At 47.5% G+C, this 22,202-nt stretch overlaps 2 protein-coding genes across 2 annotated transcripts in view; both read right to left on the minus strand.

The window, feature by feature from the left end:
- Positions 1–758: 758 nt before the first annotated feature.
- Positions 759–2,226, minus strand: SH3BGRL3 (SH3 domain binding glutamate rich protein like 3). The gene is made up of 3 exons (XM_036256717.1): positions 2,095–2,226; positions 1,331–1,498; positions 759–1,215 (listed from the first exon to the last, which is right to left on the minus strand). Exons 1-3 carry the CDS (start codon positions 2,140–2,142, stop codon positions 1,150–1,152), a joined length of 282 nt encoding a protein of 93 aa, XP_036112610.1. The 5' UTR covers positions 2,143–2,226; the 3' UTR covers positions 759–1,149.
- Positions 2,227–4,969: 2,743 nt separating this feature from the next.
- Positions 4,970–22,202, minus strand: part of CEP85 (centrosomal protein 85) — a 28,095-nt gene continuing 10,862 nt past the window's right edge. Inside the window, exons 5-13 of the mRNA XM_036256653.1 lie at positions 21,675–21,792; positions 19,690–19,875; positions 11,733–11,885; positions 11,373–11,527; positions 10,169–10,280; positions 9,030–9,080; positions 6,870–6,977; positions 5,520–5,745; positions 4,970–5,145 (exon numbers count right to left, since the gene is read on the minus strand). Of these exons, the coding sequence (XP_036112546.1) occupies positions 4,985–5,145; positions 5,520–5,745; positions 6,870–6,977; positions 9,030–9,080; positions 10,169–10,280; positions 11,373–11,527; positions 11,733–11,885; positions 19,690–19,875; positions 21,675–21,792 (1,270 nt within the window). The 3' untranslated portion in view covers positions 4,970–4,984. The remainder of the gene's footprint in view (positions 5,146–5,519; positions 5,746–6,869; positions 6,978–9,029; positions 9,081–10,168; positions 10,281–11,372; positions 11,528–11,732; positions 11,886–19,689; positions 19,876–21,674; positions 21,793–22,202) is intronic.

Below are 22,202 nucleotides of genomic sequence, written 5' to 3' on the forward strand. Positions count from 1 at the left end.
TCCACAGTGGGGTAGCACAGCTGGGCGCCAGGGAAGGCTGGGGCCCAGCTGGGCCTGAGAGGGGGCAGCAGCACAGATTCCCCCTCTCCGTAACTCGAGCCCCAGCTGGCAGGCCTGGCCTTGGGTCTTTGTCCTCTAGGTTCCTTTCTCCATGGAAGGGTTAAGCGGATCCAGCGAAGGGAAGGCCCCCCCAGCACAGGCTATGCTGGGGCAGCAGAGTCTCCTGTGCAGCCAGCAGATCCCTGTGCACAGATATGCACAGAACCACAAGCACCTGGGGACACGTCAACACTATGCACAAAGCCACTGCCCCCAAACTGGCAGAACTGTAGCTGTGTACCCATTCCCATGACAAACCCACACTTAGCCAATCTGCTGGAACACAGGCAGGCAGCCACAGGGCCCAGCCACATTACTGACAGGCATGCAAATGCACACAGTACACACCAAGGCACAGATGTGTCATGGACAGCCCTGGCCGGTTTGGCTCAGCGGTTAGAGCATCGACCTGCGGTCCTGAGATGTGTCATGGACACCATCACATGCATGTGAACTGGAAGGGGACCCACCCAGTCTCCAGAAACCATTGGTCCACACAGGTATGCGTATACTAGACATATATCCAAACACATGCACTATCACACGTAAGTGCCACACAGTACACAACCGACCCTGCCAACGGGAGCAGCCATAGCAAACTTACACCTCCCAGCCTTGCTCAGAGCAGGAACTTGGGGTGTCTAGGCCACACCAAACAGACAAGGCACCAATGGAATAGGACATTTAATTGTCTCTAGGGTGCTCCCAGGTGAGGATTGCGGGGCCTTTGGCAGAGCCCTAGATAATGGAACCAACAAGGGTGCCCATCAGCCAGTGCCAGGCAGGATGGCAGTCCCAGGGCCAGGCTGAGACAGCCAGCACCTGGGCTGTTGCTTAAGACAATTTCTGAGACTACAGGGTAAGGAATGTTGCCACTGAGGAGAAGGGGCTACAGTTAGAGGGAGGAGGAGAGGCTTGGATTGGGGGGCGGGGCTCCAAGTAAAAGGTTAGGAACAACAGGGAGTTGGTCACAAGGTCCTTCATGGCCCACAATGGCTGGGGGCTGGGAGAATGTGGTGAGGGAGTGCAGTTGGCCAGCTTGGGCTCGGCTCAAGCCAGTTTCAGGAACTCCTGCAGCGTGTTTTGTTCCACAGCCTCCACAAAGAGCTCATAGTCCTGGGGGAGGGGATGAGAGAGGTGGTCACCTGAGTGCTGGTGCTTTGTCTCAGGTCCAACTCTGGCCTGAGTTCATCTACAACACTCCTCCCAACCCTAACCCCCAGGCCCATACCCCACAGTACTGGTCCCCATTGACAATCTGGGGTGGGGTGGCCTTGGGGTTGCCTGCCAAGGCTCGCATCTCGTCCCGAAGGGTGTTGTCCTGGGAGATGTCCACTAGCTGGTACTGGATGCGCTTCCCATCCAGGATGCGGGTTACCTCGCTCTGCTGGGATTTGATCTGGGGGCAGAAGGCAGGCAGGGGTGACTAGGCTGGAGGACTTAGGGGGAACCCCAGGTAGACAGGGACTGTGGCCAGGAGGTTCTGTCCCCCTGTCCTCCTCCACACCCTGGGGGAGGGTTCTGGCCACTGGGACTTTGAGGATGAGTCAGGCTTGTGATGGTGTAGGATGAAAGAGGGACCGGCAACCATGGAGAGGAAAGTCAGAATGAAGGGAAGTGGGATAAAGTTCAGGGTGGGTAGAGCCAGGAGCTCTGCGATGGGGAGGCAGGGCAGGCCTGGGTAGAGGCTGGTAAGGGGCCACCCCACCCCAGGTACACAGTGGAAGAGAGGAAGGACAAGATGAGGACATGGTCTGGGTTGTCCTGATAATGGGGGTGCAGAGAATAGGCGTCCGAGCGACAGAGGATGGGCGTGGGCAGTTTATGCTGGGACTGTTGAGGCCCCACGATACCCAATGAAGGCTTTCAGGATGGGGCCGTGAGGCAGGGCCGCAGTGGGACCCGGAGCCTCGCAGCCCCCGCCCCGCCCTCGCCCTGGGGATGGATCCGGGCACCCACGCTGTCCCGCAGCGTGGGCCCCTGGTGTGCACTCACTTCGCGTGACCCGGTGACCGACGTGCTGTAGACGCGCAGGCCGCTCATGCTGCGTGTGGACGGACTGGTGGACAAGCGGCGGTAGCTGAAGCTGCACGGCCTGGAGACGACGCCGCTGCTCGGGAGCGGTTTCCTTCCTGCTCAGCCCGCGAGTCACCGCTCTCGGGACCAATGGGTGGCGCGGGCGGGGGCGGGGCCGGGGCCGGGCTTGCGCTACCCCGCCCGTTCACCGCAGGTCCCCTCCCCTCCCCCCAGTGCCAGGCGCGCCGGGACCCCCTAGTCCACGCAGGACCACCCGCTGTGGCCTTTCTCTCTTCTGGGTTCACACTGTGAGGCTGGGGAGGACCCCAATGGCTGGGGAGGCCGCGAGGGCAGGGGCGAGGGTTTGGCAAAGGCTACCTCCACATCCTCGCCTGGGTTTGCTGCACCCAACTACCCACCGCCGGTGCCACGGCAGCGCAGCTCCTCCAGGCTTTGAATTTCAAAGGCTATTTTCAGACCTAAAGTTCCCAAGCTAGGGAACCTCGTTCCAAGGGACCCTACCCCACAGTCCCCTAGGGGACATCTACATATAGCTAGCCCATCGAGATAGGGGGTACACCAAGGCTGGGATAGCCCCTGCTTAGCGATTTCCCCCCAAGTTCCTCTCCATTCATGCAGGTTTAAACAAGGAAGGGCGGTGGCAGGAGACAGGGCCACACCCTCAAGGAGCCAGATGGAGGCCAAGGTAAGAGGCTGCTAGCTCTGGAAAGGGCGGAGGTAGAGGTTGGTGTCAGGATTCCTTGTTAAAGATCCAGAGCTGGTCTTGGGGTGGCTCAGCTCAACCCCAACTCCAGTTGCAGATGGCACTCTGAAACCACTCCCACTCTTAGCAAAAACTCAGGGGGTTCAGAGGGTGCAGACTCCAGGAACCAGCCGAACTTTGGAGACTGCTGCCTGAAGTTGGACATGTTTCCCCTCAGAAATCCCTTCAGGACCAGGACTCGGAGTGCCCCAGGGAGACAACCCTAGCCCCCTGAAGCAAACAGCACCCTGCCTTGCTCTAGCAAAGCCACTTCCTCACAGCAACCGAGGCAGCAGACTTCCTCTCTCCGAGGATTACTCAAACTTTCCAATCTGCTGACTCAGGGCAGCTTTGCCCAATATAAAACCAATATAAAGTTGTGGGGAAAGATCTAATTTCCCCCAAAGAACAACAGAGGAGCAGAAGTACAGATACAGACATGAGGTTGGACCTGCCAAAGGTCCCTCCTTGCTGCTGTCTGGGGAACTTGGCTCAACTCCCAGGCTTTGGCTTCAACAAGCAAAAATAAGGGGTGGAGTAGGGGATGGTGGTGATGGAAAACCATGGAAAACTGAGGAAGTCTGTTAAATTTTTATTTTGTAATCAAAATAGCCAATACAAACCAGTTGACATAACAAGAATTCATATAAATAACTGCTTATAAACTTTACGAGAAAAAATACCCGTGAGCATGGTGGCTGAGCTCCCAACACAGGGTGGAGACCAACCAGGCAGTTCTGCTTTCAGGAGAGTAGGCAGGAGCCCGGAGGCTGAGGGGATGGCTGGGCGGGGCTGCTCTGAATGGAAGGGATAAGTCACTCCATAAATAAAACACAACTTGTAAAAACACTTAAGAAGTCTCATTCAGGCTCAGAAGTGAGGTCTAGGATGTTGCCCTGACAGCCCAAAGCTTAGCAAGAATCTCATGGTGGCTGGCTGTGGGCTCCTGAACTGCTCCGTGCTCCGCATACCTACACACGGCCTCGGCTTGGCCCGCTCCAGCTCTAGAGGCCTGGGGCCAGCCGGGCAACCAGGCACAAACAACTATGAGATGCTCCCGAAAGGAGGCAAGAAGAGAAAACAGAAAGCAGAGGGTTCAAAGGCTCCAGAGAAACAAACAAACAAACCCAGAAAACACTGGAAGCTATCCCTTAAAGCTAACGTGTACTGGGTACTCTGAACTCTCAAGGAGCCCAGAGCGGGAAAGGGAACCACCCCCAACACAAGAGAGGCACAAATCAGGGCTGGGCACTGGCTCCAGCCCCAGGGTGAGGGGGTGAGCAGCTTGACAGTTGACCTGTAGTATTCTGGGGGTAAATCCTGCCTAAACCCAGAACCACAGAGAAGAGTCTGCACTCAAAGTCCAAGAAGGGGGCTACCTGGACTGCCTGAGGAAAAATAAGGGAGCCAAGGCCACAGGCAGCTGGAGAGTGGGTTCTCCTGTAAAATGGCACAAATGAAGGAGCCTTGGCTATAATCCTTAGGCCTCCAATTAGAGTGGTACTTTGCTAATGAACAGATCACCCTGAGGTGTCTTGTAAGAACAAGAGCCCTGAGGAAGAAGCAGTGGAACTAGGCCTAAGTAAATCCAGAAAGCCAGCTCAGCTCCCAGGAAGGCTGGCACATGGAGCCTGAGAATTCTCAAATGGCCATTGTTACTGTTACTCAGCCTTTCCAGGCCCCTCTAATAAATACCAGGCATCAGCAGGACCAATGTATGGAGTGGGAATGAACATGGATCCACCCCAAAGGATGGAGAAGGTAGGTGAACAGCCTGTAGTCTTTGACGTTAGCCTAGGGCTGGGAACAGTCTGAAGACTTATCAGGTGACCTGCAAAACTTAATTAGTAACTCACCCTCAAAGGGTGAATCAGGATGACAGGACAAATGCAATCCAAGGAGGCAATGCCAGTGTGTGACAGGGCAGGCACAGTTCCCTAGTCGGCCCCTGGCCCCAGATGCAGGTTCTAAGCGCCCTTCCACACCTCTCTGGAAATAGCAGCAAACAGGAGGCAAGAGATTGTCAGGGCAGGACCTGCTGGACTGGGCTCTCAGCAGACCAGATCCTCCCTTAGGGAATACAACCTGTCCCACACCCAGCAATCCTCACTGTGTGACACAGTTTTCTCCCATGTCCTGGGCATATCTATCGGACATGGTGGTCCTTAAATCCTCAATGTCATGGCGTAGCTGTCGAACCTCTTCTAGTTTCCTCCTGATCACATCCGGCTTCTGTAAATCTAGTGGAGTCCCTGGGTGCTGTGCAGCTGGGGAGGAGAGGATTTTGAGAGAATGTTAGTCAAGGGACGCTTTCAGGTGGAGGCAGTATGCATAGGAAGTACCTTGGGGCCCGTAGTCTTGAGACACAGCACTTAAAAAAAACAGCTGGGGTTAACAGGCTGAAAACTTGCTGTGCCTAAGGGCCACTTTTTGCTTGTCCTGTACCCAGGGACCCCAAAAAGATGCCTGTTCCCAAAGTAGATTTAATGAACACCTGCTTTTCGAAAGACAAACTCTCAGAGGACAGTGATGATGCCTCTGTGGCCCCGTTCCCACATTACCGTAAGGATGGGGAAGTTGGATGAGGATGAGAGAATGAAAGCCACACTCTCCTGGGTCCCAGACTGGCCTGAGGACTCACAGTGAATGCCCAGGAGCAGGGAGAGATTGGGGTCATGGCCCTGGGCCCTCTGGGTCACAATGCTGCAAACAGCTTGCAGATCTTGAAGACAACAGGCCAACTCCTGATGCAGCTCAAATGCCAGCTGAGCCGTGTCTGGTGAAGATGGGGACCCTGGTTGAGCTTGGCGCAGGTGTTCTTGGAGCGTCAGATTCTTTTCAATCAGGTCCTGGTTCTGTGCTGAAAGCTGAGTGGATAGATGGGCAAGAACATTAACCCAGGCCCAGGGAAAGGCAGTGTATCTGTACCTGACTGTGGATATATGTATATATGTGTGTGAAGGGGAGGCTATGAGTCAGGGATATCCTCCCCATCCCTACCAACAGACTTAGTATTCCCACTCCCTTCCCAGTATCAGACCTAGTTCCTTCTGTAGGTGGGTTGGGCCCACAAGGCTACCAAACTGGAGAGGAAACCACTCCCCAACAGACTCTGAGTCATCAGCCTTCAAGTTTCTGTACAGGAACCAGAGGAGATGCTCCCGCCCCTCGGAACTCTATCTGAAGCCAGTCCCTCAGCCAACTCTGTTAGCCAGGCTATTAGAGAAGGCTTAACGTGAACCGTGAAATCTGAGGAGACACTGGTTTCAATCTCTCCCTGCCACCCTGACAAAAGTGGCCACCAGCCAGTCCGATCAGTGTGTGTCAGAGGAATAAAGGGAGCAATAAAGACAACATGACAGCTAGTGGCCACTGGGTGGGGAGCTGGAGAAGCTGGGGACCTGGAGGAAACAGTGCTGGAATGTATCCTTCCTTTTCAAATTCTCACCTCAGTGGAGTCAGGCTTCACTATGTAGACCAGTTATTCACATACATTTGTGTCTCTTTCCTCCTCTCCTTCCCTCCCTACCTCTATTCTATTTAAAAGACACTGAATAATAGAGTTCCTCCTCCAATCCCAGCCCTTCACCCACACTGGGCCATGTGACAATCCTAACTCTGGGAGACTACTTCCTAGCATCTGGCCAGGGAACTTGGCTGGCCCCCTGATGACAGCTCTATTTACTCCAAAGGACCACCCAACCCTCCTTCTTCTTGAACCCTTCCCTTCCCACCCCCACAAATCTGTGGCTGCAGGAAGACAAAGAGAGAGAGAATTACTTTCCACATACAAAAAGCATTCCTGGGTAGTTATGGCCACTGTAAGACTGAGGACCTTTAATATAAAGGATAACGCAATGTCCCTTCATAGTCCTCTGTGCACCCCCCCCCAACCTCAGCAGGTACCTTTCAGACATGGGGACTCATGTGGGAGTAGGGAGGGGGGGGTACACAAAGAACGAGTACCAAGAGGCCTAGCAATGCTGCTCACCTCTTTCACAGCTGTGCGAAGTTGCTGCAAGGCTGTCTCCCTCTGCTGGGCCTCCTCTCTCAGGGCTTGGCTTGTTCCTTCTTCCTGAGCCACTTGCTGCTCTAGGCTCTAAACTCCAAGGCAAGGAGTGGTGGGAGAACACACCAGGGGTAACAAGTCTGTTTCAGACCATATCACCTCTGGCCTGGACTACACAGTAAAGCCCTACCCTGCTTATACACTGCTAAGAGATTCTAGAACAGCTCTGATTAAAACCTGCTATACCCAGTGACCATGTACAAGTAAGAGGCTAGTTCCTTAGAAGGGCATTCCAGGCCATTCTGGCCCTTACCCACGTTTCTAGCCATATCTCTTTCTACCCTCCACACCACCTCCACTCCAGCCATGCCGAATGACGGGCTGGCCTTCATCCTGAAAGGCTCAGCTCCAATACTGTTGCTCACCCCTCCTCTTCCCCTTTGCCCAGACATCTCTTCTGCTCTGTCACCCAGGAAACCTCCAAGGTCAATGGAGCTTTCCTCAATCTGAAAATCAGATTCAATTAATCCTAACCGCACCCTGCTACTCATACCTCCATCAGAGCTCATGAGTGTTCTTGGTTGTGCACCTGATTCCTCCCTCCACTAGGCCATAACTGTGAGGCCAGGGAACATCCATTCAGTCTAGTTCAATATTTATTGAGCACTTACTCTGACAGGCACTGAGGCTACAGAAAAGAATACCAGTCTTTAAGCTTTTCACAGTGTTGTTTTAAATACTTTTGACAAAAATGAGAAGGGGTAGAACACTCCCACAGGCACCAAATCTAGTTGATAATGTGTGTGTGGTTATGATTAGCCAGAGAGAGGAAGGTATTTATATTTGTTATCTTTTGCCTCTTATTCTATTCATTCCAATTTCCCTCCAATTTTGTAACTAATTTGAAAAACAAAAAATCTGAATTTTCCCATTTGTATTAATAAAAAATGTAACTGCCCTGGCCGGTTTGGCTCAGCGGTTAGAGCGTCGGCCTGCGGTCCTGAGAGACCCGGGTTCGGTTCCCGCTAAGGGCACGTACTTCGGATGCAGTTTGTCCCCGGCCCTGGTTGGTTGTGCGGGTGGCAGCCACTCGATGTGTCCCTTTCACGTCGATGTTTCTCTCTCTCTCTCTCTTCCTCTCTTTCCCTCCCACTCTATCTGTACAAAAAATGGAAAAATGTCCTCAGGTAAGGATATAAATAAATAAATAAATAAATAAATAAATAAATAAAATAAAAAATGTAACTGCCAAGGAGAACGTCTCATTACCATGAAATACCCATGGCTAAATGTACCATTTAATATATTGAGCTTTTTCAACCTTTGGGGAACCTGAGGGTTCCAGAAAACAGAGAGTCATCAAAACTCTACTAAAAACCTAGGACTTTAAACCCACGTAACGGCAAAGGCAGGGTGCAGCTCCTCAGAGTAAGTGCATTTTACCCATTTTGGGGTGAAGCCTCTTTTAGAGTCTGAAGAGAACCTGAGTGAACCTGCTTTACCTTGGATTTCTTAGAGAACACAATTAAGGACACCCCCACTCTGGCCCAAAATAGAAAACAGGACTCTGATTTTTCCTTATTCTTCAACCCCCTACGTGCTGTCAGTCACTGACTCCTCTTAATTTTACCTTCTAAAATTCACTTAAATCTGTCCCCTCACATCTCCTTGCTATGCTGCCTTATGCCAGTTCCTTCATCACCTCTCACTAGGATTTTCACAGCAGTCCACTGGCCTCCTGCCCTGCCTCTCTCCAGGTGCTAATCTTCTACCATACCAAAACCTGAGTTACTAAGCTAACCACATCACACCCAAATTAAATGCTATAGTAGATTCCCATCACTTACCTAAAGAATAAAAGCTAACTTAATCAGAGAGACAAAACTCTCCCAGTTCTCCATTCACCTCCATCCTACTTCAACAATACCGAACTGGTTGCAGCTCCATGGACAAAACCCTGCTGTTTCATGCCTCCATGTTCCTACCTGTGCTGTTCCTTCTATCTGGAGTTCCAATACACCCTCTCCAGTTCTACTTCTTTGCCTGCCTAATTCCTCCTCCTCCTTCAAGGGTCAAAACCTCCAGACCCTTAATGATTCCATCATTAATCCTGCGCACCACGTCCCAACAACTCCAGCTCACCTGTACTTGTGAATGCAACTGATCCATCTTCTGCTGTTGCTTCTCTACAATCTAAAAGGCAAAGTTATCAAGGACAGCTATAAGTACAGGCTGATGTTGAGGTAGGAGGCAAGAGGACAAGAGACTACACTAGGACCTGCAGTCTGGCTATTAGCCCTATTGACTATAGCCAGCCAGTCAATAGTAAGACCAGAGTGAAGACAAGTTAGCTCTACCTATAGAAATATAACCCAGATTCCCTATCCTGGCTAACCAGCTTCATACTCCTGTGCTCCAGTCACACAAAAAACATATAGTGTGAACTTACGACCACTACTGGGGGTGAGTGTGGGTAGGGGAGACACCTTCACCCTGACGACTGTAGGCCAGTGGAATTAACTTTATATATAGCCAGCATACATTCTGGTTGTTTGGTAAAGGACATGGCTAAAAATTCAGTTGCCCTGGCCAGTTTGGCTCAGCAGTTAGTGTCAGCCAGCAGACCAATGGGTCGTGGGTTCAATTCCCATCAAAGGCACGTATCTCAGTTATGGTTTGTCCCTGGCCCTGTTCGGGTCATGTGGGAGGCAACCAGTCAATGTGTCTCTCTCACATCGATGTTTCTCTCTCTCCCTCCCTCCCACTCTATCTAATGATAAACAGAAAAATATCCTTGGGTGAGGATTAAATTAAAAAAAAATTCAGTTTAATAAAGCTTGCCCTATCCAGGGCTGTGATGATTGTTACTTATAACTTTCATCACACTGACTTCAATTGTGATCACTTTCACCAGCAATCCCTGGGCTCCTCCTCCTCCACTGAATTAGGGCCACTTCAGTGTTTAGATCTCTGCCCAGTGAAAGAGGTTCTATATAGGGCCTGAGCCATGAATGAAGTGCACCAAGCTTCAGTGCACCATTTTGGAGCATCTAGTCTGAATGCTCAGAAGCATGTCCTCTCCTCACTTTGCTTGCCTGTCATAAGGATGAATATCTAAAATGCAAACTTATTATGCAGGAGTGACTTCATGGAAAAGAGGGAAAAGCTCTGGGTAACAGATCCTAGGTGGCCCAGTGCCAGAAATTCATAGTTCCTTCCCAATACAATTTTCTCTTCCCTCTCAGCCTACCACTTGTTACAACCTGGATACCATCAGTCACCTTTCGGAGGGAATCACATTCCTTCTGCCAGGATTCCATTTCCACTTTTAGACCTTCTTCCTGGTGGGCTGCAACTTCTCCACTGGCCTCTACACACTGCTTATCTTGAAGGCTGAAAGACAGTGGCCTCTTCAAGAAGTCTGAAGTCAGACAGATGTGGCTCTGACTCCTGATCTGCTATTTACTGTATGTTTTGGGGCAAAACAGTTAGGCCCTTCTGAGCCACAGCTGAGGATAACATCAGGTCTATTGTAATAATGTAGGGTGTGCCACACAGAAGCTGCTCAGTCTATAAGTTCCCTTCCCTAGAGGCCAACATCTATCTATACAATGGCCACCTGCCCAAGGCCTTTATTCTTTGTTTTTATATCTAAAAACAAACATTCATCACATGTATTTAGATTATAAAAATCATATGTGTATACTGTAGAATTTTGAAACATACAAAAAAAATTTCCTTTTTTCTTGGCACACACAGTTTGGGGCAGTCAACTGTGTACCCTAATGTCACTTCTGACTCCAACCAAGTCTCCTCTAACAGATCCCCCCAATCACTTTCATCATAGCCCATCTGCTAAGATAAACACCAGGGTCACTGTGGTTGAATATGGGATGAGAAATCCAATCCATCCCATTAGAAACTGGATTTCGTCCAAGAGACTGTTGAAACACAGCCATCACATTTTCAGAAACTGCTAATAATATGGAGGAAGTTCCCAAGATTCCCAGAGAGTACATTAAGGCATCTTGTTTTACTCTCAGAACCTACTGTGGCAATTGAGAATAATCCCTAGGGCTGAGGGGAAACAGGCTGCTGGTAGCCTTTAGCTTACAAGGTTCGAAATGTGGATAATCCCCAGTTCCCACACCAGGATCTACTTTTGCAAATACAAAGACGATTTATTTCCCAGTTTATAAAGTGCTTCCATTCATTCAAAACATAAATACTCAAGGAATACTATCCAGTATTATATGATAGGCACAGGGTTGGATCCTTCCAAAGGATATGACGACAAGCTCCCACTGCACCATTATATCCCCCACACTCCATCTGCCCACACTTAGCTTTTCTGTAACTCACAATCCAAACAAATGAAGCTCAGAGAAGTAAAGTGATTGAACAGCCACACAGGTATTGAGTGGGGTAGCCAGGACCAGAACCTAGCTCTCCACTTCTTTCCTCAACCCCACGGGGAATATTTACCTATGTCCAGTGGAGGAGAATTCTGCTTCTCTCTGTCTCAGACTTTCCAATTGAACCTCTTTCTCTCTGCAGGTTGCCTGGGTTTCCTCCAGCAAACTCTCCAGCTCAGTCACTCTCTCCTGTAGCTCTGTACTCTTCAACTCAGAATCCTTAAGCTGAGAAACAGGATTCCATGCTTAGGTTAAGAAACCAAGACAGACTGGTTATCTTAAAATTTTTATAGTCCAATTGTGAATCTTGACAACTCGGGATTTTCCTTTCAGGAAATCACGCAGTAACTGCATAGAGCAGAGCCTAGGAAAGTCCTCCAGCCTTGGCTACCCCCTGCTTGCCCCAGGTATGCCCAAACATTGCTACTACCTGCTGGCTCTGCTTCTGATGGTCTTCCAGTGTGGGCAGATCAGCCAGGTAGCGCTCCAAGGTCTCAATACGCTGCTGTTTCTCCCGGTTCTGCTCTGATTCCTTCTGACATTTCTTTTTCAAATTATTGATATGTTTATCACGACCCTTGACCTAGGGAAAGAAATGTCAAGAATCTGTCTTTACTGACTCCTCTAAGACCCTTAACATTAATTTTTTTTAAACTGACCATTGTCATTGTCCTTAGGGCTGCAAATGTTTTTCTACTGTAATGAAAGCAGATAGCTGATCAAATTTTGCCATTTGAGCCCTGGCTGGTGTGGTTCAGTTGGTTGGGCTGGTTCAATTCCTTGTCAGGGCACATGCCCAGATTGCGGGCTTGATTCCCAGTAGGGGGCATGCAGAAAGCAGTCAATTGATGTTGTGCTCTCACACTGATGTTTTGCTCTCTCTAAAAAATCGATTAAAAAAATATACATATGTATAACTCTTAGAACACCCCAAATAATAGGAGTGCTTGTTATTTATAGTGGGCCACACTCACCCTGAGTGCATTTATGCTAATGAGATAATTCAGAATGGGGCTGGTTATTAGAAAGACCAATGGAGTTGAGCCCAACTTTGTGTGAGGAAGGCAAGAGGGTAAGAGACTGAGCTAGCTAGTGCCTACATAACAAAACCCCAATAAAAACTCTGGACATTGAAGCTCAGTGGAGCTTTCTGGTTGGTGAACACAAGGATATGCTAGCAGGGTGACATGCAATGAGATTCCACAGGGAAAAAGCACAGAAGCCCTGCTTTTAGGACCTTCCCAGACCTTGCCCTATGTATATCTTCATTTGGCCGGTCCTGATTTGAATCCTTTATAATAAAACTGCAATCCTAAGTATAGCACTTTCCTGAGTTCTGAGTTGTTCTGGTGAATTATTGAACCTGAAAGGTTTATGTGAACCCCTGAATTTTATAGGTAGTAGTCAGAAAAATGAGTGGCCTGAGGAACCCAGAACTTACAAACTGGCATCTGAAGTATGTGCAGTCTCACTGTTTCTCCACCTTTTGGCTAAGATCAAGTGAAATGAGTGCAATCTTTTTGGGGACTATGTCATTAAACCAGTGGGATCTGATGCTAACTCTGGGTGGTCTGCATCAGAACTGAATAGCAGACTTCTTTTTTTTTTTTATCCTCACCCGAGGACATTTTTCCATTTTTTGTTCAGATAGAACGGGAGGGAGAGAAAGGAAGAGAGAGAGAGAGAAACATCAATGTGAAGGGACACACTGAGTGGCTGCCACCCGCATGACCAACCAGGGCCGGGGACAAACTGCAACCAAGGTACGCGCCCTTAGTGGGAACTGAACCCGGGTCTCTCAGGACCGCAGGCCGACGCTCTAACTGCTGAGCCAAACCGGCCAGGGCTCAATCAAGATTTTTTAAGTGGAGACTCGCCCCACCCCTACCACTACTATGGTCTTTTCTTTGACTTACAAAAAAAGAAGCTGAAGGAAGTGAGAGAAAGAGAAAAGTAAGGCAGATGCCAAAGAGAAGGCACAGACCTAATTAAAAAAAAATTTTTTTTTTCCTTTACTGATTTTGAGAGAGGAAGGGAGAGGGAGAGGGAGAGACAGAAACATCAATGAGAGAGAACATCTAGTGGCTGCCTCCTGCATGCCCCCTATTGGGGATTTGGCTCACAACCTGGGCATATGCCCTTACCAGGAATCGAACTGGCGACCTCTTGGTGCATGGGTCAACGCTCAACCACTTTACAACACTGGCCAGGCAGCACAGGCGTAATTTAATCCAATGATAAGACAGTACACTAAGGGCCTGGCAGGTTTGGTTCAGTGGTTAAGAGTGTCAGCCTTGGGTTCGATTCCAGGTCAAGGGCACATACCTGGGTTACAGGTTCAATCCTCGGCCCCAGTTGGGGTCGTGCAGGGGGCAACCAATCGATGTGTCTCTCTCCCTTCTACTCTAACTGAAAGTCAATGGAAAAGTATCCTCAGGTGAGGATTAACCAAAAAAAGAAGACAGTATTAAGAGAGGCCCGGCTCATGTGGCTCAGTGGACTGAACATCATCCCATGGACTGAGAGGTCCCAGTTCAATTCCTAGTCGGGGCACATGCCTGGGTTGTGGACTCCATTCCCAGTAGGGAGCGTGCAGGAGGCAGCCGATTGATGTTTGTCTCTCACATTGATGTTTCTCTCTCTCCCCCTTCCTTTCTCTAAAAAAAAAAAAAAATCAATAAAAGTACATTAAAAAAAAAAAAGACAGTACTAAGAGAGATCCCTAAAAGTCAGCAAAAAGCTTTACCCAAGGTACAAGCTATACTCTTCAAGCTTGGAACCAGCACATTTTAATATGCATTAGAATCACTTAGGAAGCTTATTAAAAGTGCTGATAACCTACTTTGAATTTAAAAAATGATGGACTGACCACAGATGTTTATCTTTTCTCTCTTCCAAAACATCTCTAAAATGACAAGAAAATAAAGTATTAACTTTAAAAAGTCAACAGAGAGGGAGACAAAGTATACGAGAGAGTTCAATTATGTTTTCAGAAGATGAAAGTAGGTGGAGGGATAAATGTCTTAGAACAGAGGAGTTAAAATCTGGAAAACAATGTGCCCTTCACAACCCCCAAGAACTTCTGTACTGAAGGTATCAGGTACCCCTGAGGCAGGTTAATAGCCATAAACCTGAAAAACAGGGAGAATTCCTGCAAGTCTATATACAGGTTAGCTGGATACCATCTTCAACCTAGGTTTCCCCAACAGCAGACTAGATATTTAGTCTCTGGACAAATCAGTCATAGCACAGGGAGAGTGAAGCACAGGGTTTAAAATAAGTACAAGCAAAAATCAATGTTCAGAACCGTGGGACTTTAAACCTAATCTTGTTCTTAGTGTCAAGAACCTAAAGGCTAAACCTTGCTCTCAGCTGTCTCACCATGGAACAGGCTGAAGATTCTTTTCTAGAGAAAGCAAGATAAGACATTCAGATACTGATATTTGAGGGTTCCCACGTGAGATGACTGGTTAAGTCTGATTATACTACAGAGAAGTCCACCAGGCAACTACCATGAACCCAGAGCTTCCATCTAGCTTTTCTTTTTTTTTTTTTAAGTGTATGTGCCCTTTGTGGGAACCGAACCCAGGATTCCATGGTCTGTGGGCCAATACTCTATCTGCCGAGCCAAACCGGCCAAGGCCCATCCAGCTTTTAAATACTTCCTTCCTAAATATGAGTATCTATTTATTCAAGGATCAAAACTCTAACATAAAAGACACCACAACAAAATAAAAAGTACTCAAGGAAACAAAAAACACTATAAGCAGATGTAGATATCCCAAAAGGTATAATCAATGTAGTAAGAGAAATAAGATAACTGCATCCATGAAACAAAAACAGCAAAAAACAAGAAAAGAATACTATTTAGAAATATAAGGCATACATCAGAAGAAACAGAAGAGTTGAGGATGAATACCTTTGTGGGATGGGGTGGACACAAAACTACTAACTTTTATTATAAACATATTGGTATTTGATTGTTTACCTTAGGTACATGTATTATTATTTTTTTCCTTTATTGGTTTTAGAGAGAGAGGATGGAAGAGGGAGAGAGAGAAACATCAATGAGAGAGAACATTGACTGGCTGCCTCCTGCATGCCCCCTACTGGGGATCAGGCCCACAAACTGAGCATGTGTCCTGACTGGAAATCGAAACGGCAACCTCTTGGTGCATGGGTCAATGCTCAACCACTGAGCCACACCGGCCAGGCGATACATGTATTATTTTGATTAAAAGTTTCTTTTTTAACAAGCCTCTAAGTCCTTGCTGTACCAGTAGCACCCACATCAACTGGGAGCTTGCTGGAAATGAAGACTCTCAGGCCCCCTCCCCTTGACACCCTCTTCCCCATCCCACCCACCACCCCCAGCATTGTTGTCTATGTCCATTGGTTACACATACATACATATATATAAGTTCTGTGGTTTATCTCCCCCTCCTTCTCCTGCATTTTTTTTTTTTTTTTAATCCTCATCCAAGGACATTTTTCCATTTTTTGTACAGACAGAGTGGGAGGGAGAGAGAGGGGGAGAGAGAGAGGGAAACATCGATGTGAAAGGGCCACATCGAGTGGCTGCCACCCGCACGACCAACCAGGGCCAGGGACAAACTGCAACCGAGGTACATGCCCTTAGCGGGAACCGAACCCGGGTCTCTCCGGACCGCAGGCGGACGCTCTAACCGCTGAGCCAAACCGGCCAGGGGTTCTCCTGCATTTTTAACAAGATATCCAAATCTTTTTTTTAAAAGAGAGAATGGAAGGGGAGGGAGGAGGGGCATGGGGTACAGAAACATTAATGTGAGAGAGGCACACCCAGTGGTTGCCTCCCACAGGAGCCCCAACTAGAGCTAGGGAGCAAACCTGCAACTCAGGTATGTGCCCTTGACCAGAAACTGAACCTGTGACCCTCTGGTGTGTAGGCAGACACTCTAACCACCAAGCAACACAAAATAGGGCTCCAAGTAATTCTTTTTTATTTTTCCTATCCCTAACCTAAACTCTAAATCTAACCTTAATCTTAACCCTAACCCTAAATTATACCAATCTCTCTTGATAATCGTAATACTAAACCCTAACCCAAACACTAAACTAACTTCTGCCACTAAGCGAAACCCTAACTTTATACCTAAACTCATCCCTAACCCTAAAACTAACCCTACACCAAACTCAATCTTTTTCTAAAATGTTTTTTTATTTTTTTTTAGTGAGAGAGGAGGGGAGAGAGAGAAACATCAATATGAAAGAGAAACATCGACTGGCTGCCTTCTGCAGCCCCCTACTGGGGATCGAGTCTATAACCTAGGCATGTGCCCTGACCAGTAATCAAACCTGGACCTCTCAGTCCATGAGATGACACTCAATCCACACTGGCCAGGCACCAAACTCAATCTTATCCCTAACTCTAACCCAAAAGCTAACACAAAACCTAACCAGATGCCTAACCCCAACACTAACCCTAACTCTACACTAACCCTAAACCTATACTTAAGCACAACCCCAATCCTGACCTAATCCTAACAGTAACTCCATACCTAAAATTCACCCTAACCATAACGATAACATTAATGCTAACAATATACCAAATCTAGCCTGGCCGGTATGGCTCAGTGGATTGAGCATTGTCCCATGGACTTAGAGATCCAGGTTTGATTACCTGTCAGGGCACATGCCCGGGTTGTGGGCTCCATCCCCAGTAGGGGGTGTGCAGGAGGTAGTCAATCGATGCTTCTCTCTCACATCGATGTTTCTATCTCTCTCCCTTCCTCTCTTTCTAAAATCAATAAAAACATATTTTAAAAACAAACAAAAAACTATATAACTAATCTATTTTTTTTTTCATCTTCAACCGAGGATAATCTTCAGAAAGAATGGGAGAGAGGGAGGGAGGGAGAGAGAGAGAGAGAGAGATGTGAGAGACACTCATCGATTGGATGCCTCCTAAATGACCCCGGCCAGGGCCAGGGACCAAGCAGCAACCAAGGTACGTGCCCTAGACTGAAAGTGAACCCACGGCTGACGCCTTTTTTTTTTTAATCCTCACACATTTTTCCATATTTTGTTCAGATAGAGTGGGAAGGAGGGAAAGAGAGAGAGAGCGAGGGAGAGAGAGAGAGAGAAACATCGATGTGAAAGGGACACATCGAGTGGTTGCCACCCACATGAGCCAACCAGGGCCGGGGACAAACTGCAACTGAGGTACGTGCCCTTAGCGGGAACCGAACCCAGGTCTCTCCAGACCACAGGCCAATGCTCTAACCACTGAGCGAAACCGGCCAGGGCTGGGCTGATGCTTTAACCACTGCATCATGGCCAGGGCAATATACCTAATCTTTTTTTTTTCCTTTATTGATTTTTAGAGAGAGAGGAAGGGAAAGGGAGAGAGACAGAAACATTGATAAGAATATTGAGTGGTTGCCTCCAGCATGCCCCCCACTGAGGGTTTGGCCCACAACCTGGGTATGTGCCCTGACGGGGAATCGAACCAGTGACCTCTTGGTGCATGGTCAACGCTCAACCCCTGAGCCACAGTGGCTGGTCAATATAACTAGTCTTAAACCTAATCCTAACCCCAGCTTTATATAAAACCTTCTCTATAACCCTAACCTTAACCAAAATCCTCATTCAAACTTGTATCTATCTCCAACACTAATCCTAACAACTAACAAACCTAACTCAACTCTCTATCACTAACTTTCACTAGAAACATAACCCTACACTATTTTTCAACCCTAACCTGGACCCTATCCGTACCCTAATACTATATCTAACCCTTTTTATAACCCAAACCCTATACCAAACTCAACCCTAACTCTAACTCAAAACCTAATGCCATACCTAACACTATACCTAACCTCAACCCTATACTCACTTTCATACCTAACTTTAACCCTAGTAATAACATACTTAACCCTCTCTATAACACTAACCCAAAATCTGTATCTTAACCTTATCCTTAACCTAACTCTAACATTAACCCTACCAATATACCTAACCTCAACCCTAAAACTAATCCCAACACTAACTCTACACCTAAATTCAAACCGAAACCCATCCTTAACGCTAACCCTAACCCTATCCCTGGAACTTAACCTCAATCCTATACCTAACCTTCATCCTAAATCTTACCTTAATCCTATTGGTAACTTAACCCTGTACCTAACCTCAACCATAACCCTAAACTTAGCCCAAGCTAACTCTAAGTCTATACATAATCTCAATCCTAAACCTAACTTGAAACCTTAACCTAAACTTAACCCTAAAACTAACCCTATACCTGACTCAACTCTCAGTCTACTCTAACTCCAAGTGACTCTTAAGTGACATTCAAGTTTAAGATGCACTGTTCTAGCTGATTTTAATACAAGTGGTCCAGAATTAAACATTACTAAATTGGTCCCCAAGAACATCTACATTAGAGCAGGCTCTAAACAGAACCAAAGATTTTTAAATCAGCTCCTTCTATGATGACCAAGCTCAACCAAAGGCAATTTTATTTATTTATTTATAATTTTTCTTTATTGATTTTAGAGAGAGAGAAAGGGAGGAGAGAGTTAGAAACATCAATGAGAAAGAACATCGACTGGCCGCCTCCTGCATGCCCCCCACTGGGGATCAGGCCCACAACCTGGGCATGTGCCCTGACTGGAAATTGAACCTGCGACCTCTTGGTGCATGTCGATGCTCAACCACTGAGCCACACCAGCTGGGCCAAAGGCAATTATTTTTTAAATCCTTACCCAAGGATATTTTTCCATTTATCTTCAGATAGAGCTGGGCAAGGGGGCGGAGAAAGAAACATCAATGTGAGAAAGACATCAATTGGTTGCTTCCCGCATGATTAGGCTCAGGCCTGGGGACCAAACCGCAACTGAAGCACGTGCCCTTGACCAGAATCGAACTCATGACTCTTTGGTCCATGGGCCGACTCTCTAACCATTGAGACAAGCTGGCCAGGGCCCAAATGCAATTTTAAGAGCACTGGCAAAAATGTAAACACTCCCAAGCTGACTGTACCCATAGAATTCTCTTTTTTTAGGTAGAGTGGAGAAACCAGGCTGAATGGTGTAAATTTACCATAGGTATTTAAACATCTTCCAACAGTACCATCTGGTATGACTGCTCAGGCTAGTTTTCTACCCAGGCCAGCTGGTGGCCCACCACAACCTGGGGCAGTGAGGGTTTATACTGTGGTAGTTTTGTGGAGATGAAACAGAAAGGAGTTCCATTTCTAGCAAACCAGTCCTGCAAGAGGAGTTAATGTAGGGTCTGACCCAATTGGATGGTTCTAAGAATGGGGGCCAGAAACCACATAGAGTTTGGCAGGAGAGAGTTGACTGTCAACTCATTTGTGAATTAAGAGAGCAATTAGCTCCTTAGCTTACCCTTTCTTCCTGTTTCTTCCCCTCCTCTGAATGTTTCTGCAACGCCACTTTGAGTGACTCTCTGATGAGCTGGACTTCAACTTCTGAAGCAGAGAGTTTCCTTTCAAGCTCGATCTTTTCTTTGTTCAAGGCTTCTGTCTTCTGTGCAAATTGTGCACGTAAGAAAGTGTTCTCTCGCTGCAATTCCTGCAGAAAGATTCTCAATATATCTATTCTTTCCTCTTACAGTCCCATGTACTTTACTTATCCCAGCAGATCTCATGGTCAAATATCAGCTTTCTCTGAAAATTTCAAGCAGAGCTTCTCAAAATGTGGTCCTAGGACTAACAGCATCAGTATCACCTGGGAATCTGTTAGAAATGCACATTCTTGAGCCCAATTCCCAGGCCCACTGAATCAGAAACTCTGGAGTTGGGTCTTAACAATCTGGGCTCGCTCGTGCTCTCTTCTCTCTCTCTCTCTCTTTCTTTCTTATCCTCACCTGAGGACATTTGTCCATTTTTTTGTTCAGACAGAATGAGAGAGAGAGAGAGAGGAAGAGAGAAACATTGATGTGAAAGGGACACATCGAGTGGCTGCCTCCCGCTCAACCCAACCAGGGCCGGGGACAAACTACAACGGAGGCACATACCTTCAGCGGGAACCGAACCCGGGCCTCTCTGGACCGACACTCTAACTGCTGAGCCAAACCGGCCAGGGCTCTGGATTTTATTTTTTAATTCTCACCCAAGGACATTTTTTTGCATTTGTTTTCAGATAGAGCGGGAGAGAGGGAGGGGGAGAGAGAGAAACATCGATGAGAGAGAGAGACAGACAGACAGACACACAGACACATCGACTGGTCTCCACTCATACAACCCCAACTGGGCCAGGGACAAACTGCAACCAAGGTACGTGCCCTTAGTGGGAACCGAACCTGGGACTCTCTAGTCTGCAGGCTGACTCTCTAACTGCTGAGCCAAACCGGCCAGGGCAACAATATGGGTTTTAAAAAGCCCTGCAGGGCCCTGGCTGGTGTGGCTCAGTTGGTTGAGTGTCATCCCAAACACAAAAGGTCACCAGTTCAATTCCTGATCAGAGCACATGCCTGAATTGCAGGCTCAGTCCCTAGTAGGGGGAGTGCAGGAGGCAGTTGATCTATGTTTCTCTTTCTCACTCTCCCCCTTCTTACCTCTCTAGAGATCAATAAAAAAATCTTTTAAAAAGCCCTCCAGGTGATTCTGATGCACATGCACATTTGCCATTAAAGCAAACCTGAGGAGCTGTAGTATAATGGAAGGAACACAGGACAAGACATCAGAAGACCTTGGCTTAAGGTCTGGCTCTCCTCCACTCTTTTCTCTATAGGATCTTAGGGAAGTTCCTCCTCCTTCTTGGGGGCCTCAATTTTTTCAAAAGTTATATAACTAAATTAGATTTTTATCTCAGGGCCCTTCTCGCTCTAACAACCTGATTCTATTAAGACGGAACAGTTTTAACAAGTCTACTAGGTGGCAAAGCCAGTACTATATGTCTATATCCATCACTCAAAAGCCCAAATTGCAGAGAAGCTTGGTCAACAAAGCAGGACTCTTCTAGAGCTACTGACCTCAGTGAGAATATGGTTTCCTTTAGTTGCTCCCAGACATGGAAGATAAAAATTAAAATGGCTTATTATATCTGCTTCTCCTTCCATTTGACCAGGGCTGGTAGATTAAGACTTCTCAGAACATCACCCAACTCTAGGACCTTACAATGTACCCTGCTCTGCCTTCCATTTCTCCCAAGTATCTCCTGACACCAAAGCATCTGGACTTCCATCTGATTTTACCCTCAAGCCTTTTCTGCCCTACAAAGGCAGGACAAGGGATGCTTAATAATTAGGAAGCTTATTCTTTAAGGGCAAGGACACCATACATCTCCTGGATACCTAACAGTGCCAAGCAGAGACAGAAAAGATAGTGAATTATGACAAGCATAATGCCAACACAGCTGCCAATGCTTACCTGTAGCCTCAGCAAACAGACATCTCCAAAGGGGGCAGGGCGGCCCAAAAGAGCACTGTGGACTTGTAGTTCACTCTCTCGAACTTTCTGCTCCAGCTGAGATATGTGTTTCCTCTGCCTGCAAAAGCCAGTAGAATGGGGTCCGGGATTCTAACACTAACCCACTTACAAATATAAGCCCCCCCTTTCCTTAGATGAGTATAATCCATACTATATAAGCAAGGACCTAGGATTCTGGGTAGTACTGTTTTGCTGGAGGAGGAACAATGAGAAAGCTGACTGGGGGGAAATAAGGAAAGATCAGCTGCAAAGAACGGCTGCCCCCTTTAGGCTCTCCTCAGAGCCCCTGCAGACACACAACTGGTCTTTCATATTAGTCAGCCACAGGACTAGGCTGCTTATCAACCTAGCTCTACCATGAGGCAAGTAGTGAGCCTAAACAGAGGGGAATGTACTACCTTTGAGGAGACTTCATTAGGTGTCCTCAGTTGGGGCTGGGAAAACAGAAACTGGCCTTATGGTACCCTT

Source organism: Molossus molossus, unplaced genomic scaffold, assembly GCF_014108415.1.
Source record: "Molossus molossus isolate mMolMol1 unplaced genomic scaffold, mMolMol1.p scaffold_m16_p_12, whole genome shotgun sequence".
Classification (NCBI taxonomy): Eukaryota; Metazoa; Chordata; class Mammalia; order Chiroptera; family Molossidae; genus Molossus; species Molossus molossus.